Raw genomic sequence first — 3,614 nt, 5'->3', positions numbered from 1 at the left:
TCAATTTCATCTTTTATCTTTTGCCGCATTTAAATAACTCATCTACATAACCCAAAAAAAAACTCATCTACAAATAAAAAATAACTAAGAATTCTTAAATGTCAGCTGTAAAAATAACATTTTTAAATAATAATATAAGAGAGACTAGAAGGAAAGGTAGATGGAGAAGATAGGACATTGACTAAAACAATGGTCTATTTTCCTGGCATTACCGATTTATCCATTATTTTAAACATAAAGCTTCGTGCTTTTTTCTTTCCTTTACCTTTTTGAAACTCAGCACAAAGTCCTCTCTCTCCTTCTCCAGGCTACATTTAATTTCTCTAACCACTACACTCCTCTTAACTTATATATAAACATCATTATTATCATTATCAACAACTTACAATAAAGACTTTACTTGAAACTCAAACCAACTAACACACAGAGAGTTAAGCATATCAGACATGGGAAGGGGTCCTTGCTGTGACAAAGCCAACGTTAAGAAAGGACCATGGTCATCTGAAGAAGACACCATACTCAAAGCTTATATTGAGCAACAAGGTACTGTTGGCAACTGGATATCCCTGCCCCAGAAGATAGGTAACTTAATTCCATGGTTTCATATTACACAAGTGAATTAAACTTCTCCACACAAGTACTGTTAAAGTCCCTTACTAAGAGTTAGTTATACATCGTACTAAATTTTGCATATAATTGTAAACTTTCATATCTCAATTTAACACCCAAAATTCTATATATTAGAGCGTGTTTCTTATTTGTTGTGCACGTCTGTGATGTAGGCCTCAAGAGATGTGGGAAAAGCTGTCGTCTTAGATGGCTAAATTATCTTCGCCCGAACATTAAACATGGCGGTTTTTCAGAAGAAGAAAACAACGTAATTTGCAGCCTCTATGTTAGTATTGGAAGCAGGTAATTGATTTTGTTACATTAGTGATCCCAAAATTTAATTTCAATTCGTTATATCAAAAATAGTCTCCTAACTTGTAGATCATATATACAAATCCTTAAAACTATATCAATGCTTTTGAGGAGGATAAAATTGATTATCTAATATATGTATCCTCCCATAGACACGTAGGATTCTCATGTATAAAGCCACTATTTATTTTGGAAGTAGATTTTGTACTTATAAGTTAGAGCTGTAATCATGCCTATTGATAGCTTCAGAATCACAACGCAGGTGGTCAATTATAGCAGCCCAGTTACCAGGGCGCACAGATAATGACATAAAGAACTACTGGAACACTCGATTGAAGAGGAAGCTCATTGGGAAGCAAAGAAAGCATATGCAAGCTCAAGCTTGTAGAGTCACCAACCTCAAACAAGAGATCAAAAGAGAACCCCAAAATTTTGTGGTGGCTCCTGGAGTTGTCACCCAAACTTCATATTGTCCTTCAGAGCATAATTTTATGTATATGCAAATGGCAAATAATACTGATCAACACTATGATCTCAACAATCAAACATCCTTGAGGAACTTGTTGCTTAACAACAACACCTTCACAGCCACCTTTAGTTCACAATTTGCGTGTGACCTTTCCTTCCAACAAGAACAACAGGTTTATCCAATCACAATGAACATGATAAACCCATTCAATAGTGGCAGTGGAACTTGTCTGCCATCAAATATATCTCAAGGGTTTGAAAACTTCCCAAATGATTTGAGTGAATTTGTCTGTGTGAACCCGCAACCAATAGATGGACCAATGCAAGGCTTTTATGGGATGGAATCCATGGACTTGACAAATAATAATGGTAGCACAAATACCACTTCAACAGAAAGCACTAGTTGGGAAGATATGAACTCTTTGGTTTACTCACCTTTCGTTTCTGACTATGAAGGTTGTCCACAGGGAATTACTCAGGACATCACTTTTGAGGAGTCTAAGTACTTCGGAATTCATATGCAATAACAGCTATGCCTATATATGTATATGGGGGTGGTGTAAATTTGTAACGCACATGAAAAAAAGTTGGAATTGAATTCGACAAAACCCTAATAAGTTAGTTCATTTTCACGTAAGTTGGTTATTGTTTCATTCCAACTGGTTCCAGTTTCTTACATTTGTTTGATTGTTATCTATTGATATGGGGCACCATATAGCCTTAAATTTATAACAGTTAAAGAATAATTAGGAAACTCTGATTAAAAAAAGAACAGATCAACAGAACAATGAAGAGTCTTAGTAATAGAGTGAGATCATTGAATTCCCAAATATGTCAGTTATGTAGCACCTCGATTGAGTGAATTTTTTTTGGATATGTAACATGTATGTTATCCGACTGAAGAGTTTAATTATGATGGAATTTTATGTCATCTACTTTAAAAAATATCATTTTTCAAAATCAGTTGGCCCTAAAATACATGGTTGAATTGTATCTTTTGCAAAGTTCTTCTGACTCCCCAAGCAAAAGGCTGTGGTAAAGTTTGAAAGACGTATAACATTTTGGCTGTAACTTGCTAAGCTTTAGCAACTAATAAGGCATAAAAATGTGGCAGCATTCTTTTATAGTTTTCTTAATGTCTTATATTGAGTGCGTACATCTCATGTCAGTCCAACTAAAAGCGTTAATTCTCGTTGTCAATCAATTTGGATGCCTTATTTAGAATCGAGTTGATAACCACAAATCCATGCTTTGAACTTGAATAAACCATGTACCTTCCTTTGTTTTTTATATATATAAACTGGAAAAATGGATCTTTCAAGTAAGACGGTGAAAATTGAAGTTCTTAGATGCACTTGGAGCAAGCAATCTCCACTTAGTCTGAATCCCTTATTACAATGTCTTGTTGTAATCCCAATCGCATAACCCAATTGCATATATAATTTGCTTGATCATGTGTCTTGTGCACATGTATGTTATATGAGGTAAATGATTTTAAGTTACAACAACAATCAAATTTTAGTATGAGATTAGGTACATGAATTGAATGACTCTATTATTTTTTGATATTATTAAAGATATTTTCTCACTTTTTGAATAAGAAATTTATTTCTTTTTAGTTTTGTGATTGTCCCTCCCAACAAGTGTCGCTCTCAGAAATCGAAACTTTAATCTTTTAGTTATCTTAAGATATAACAGAGTATTACATCATTAGACTAATACATTGTTAGTTAATGAATCTATTATAAATCATCTCATTACACCAACCTGTACTTACTCAAAATTTTACAGACATGTGATGGCAGGCCAACTCACTATTTCAGTAATTGTTCACAACTCACAGGATTTGTTTCAACTTAAATCAAGTCACTAATATTTAATCTTGACTTTCCTGCTCTCTTCATTTGGTAGGCAAAGTTTCTTAAGTTTTTTTTGTCGTTTACTTATTGCTTTTCTCATAAAATCTCTGTCGTGATTTGATAATGATAGTTGATTTGTCATCATTAGAAGCCTCATGTTCAGCGGCTGATCCAACTTTCAGAATTGAAAGTAAATAAATAAATAAATAACTAACTGAAAATAGTATCCTTATTGAATATCAAATTTTGAAAATTTTATGATAGGTGAAGTTATAATTATCTTCACATTCTTTGCATCTTTTATATTTATATATACTAGTGTGTACATGTATTTCGTGTCTGCCAGTAAATATTACATAGTACTAT

The 3,614-nt window shown here is 33.2% G+C and overlaps 1 protein-coding gene across 1 annotated transcript; it reads left to right on the top strand.

Annotated features, from left to right (window-relative positions):
* On the top strand, positions 284-2,016 carry LOC109330726 (transcription factor RAX3-like). The gene is made up of 3 exons (XM_019565008.1): positions 284-582; positions 783-912; positions 1,184-2,016. Exons 1-3 carry the CDS (start codon positions 447-449, stop codon positions 1,914-1,916), a joined length of 999 nt encoding a protein of 332 aa, XP_019420553.1. The 5' UTR covers positions 284-446; the 3' UTR covers positions 1,917-2,016.

The sequence above is a fragment of the Lupinus angustifolius genome, chromosome LG17 (genome assembly GCF_001865875.1).
Source record: "Lupinus angustifolius cultivar Tanjil chromosome LG17, LupAngTanjil_v1.0, whole genome shotgun sequence".
Taxonomy (NCBI): domain Eukaryota; kingdom Viridiplantae; phylum Streptophyta; class Magnoliopsida; order Fabales; family Fabaceae; genus Lupinus; species Lupinus angustifolius.
The sequence above is the reverse complement of the archived record's forward strand: the minus strand, read 5'-3'. Positions and strand labels throughout refer to the sequence as shown.

Excerpts from the sequence above, each read along its gene's own strand:
- LOC109330726 (XM_019565008.1), top strand. The coding sequence starts at position 447 with ATGGGAAGGGGTCCTTGCTGTGACAAAGCCAACGTTAAGAAAGGACCA. Across the intron at positions 583-782 it reads ATCCCTGCCCCAGAAGATAG|GCCTCAAGAGATGTGGGAAA; the intron begins GTAACTTAATTC and ends TCTGTGATGTAG. Across the intron at positions 913-1,183 it reads TATGTTAGTATTGGAAGCAG|GTGGTCAATTATAGCAGCCC; the intron begins GTAATTGATTTT and ends ATCACAACGCAG.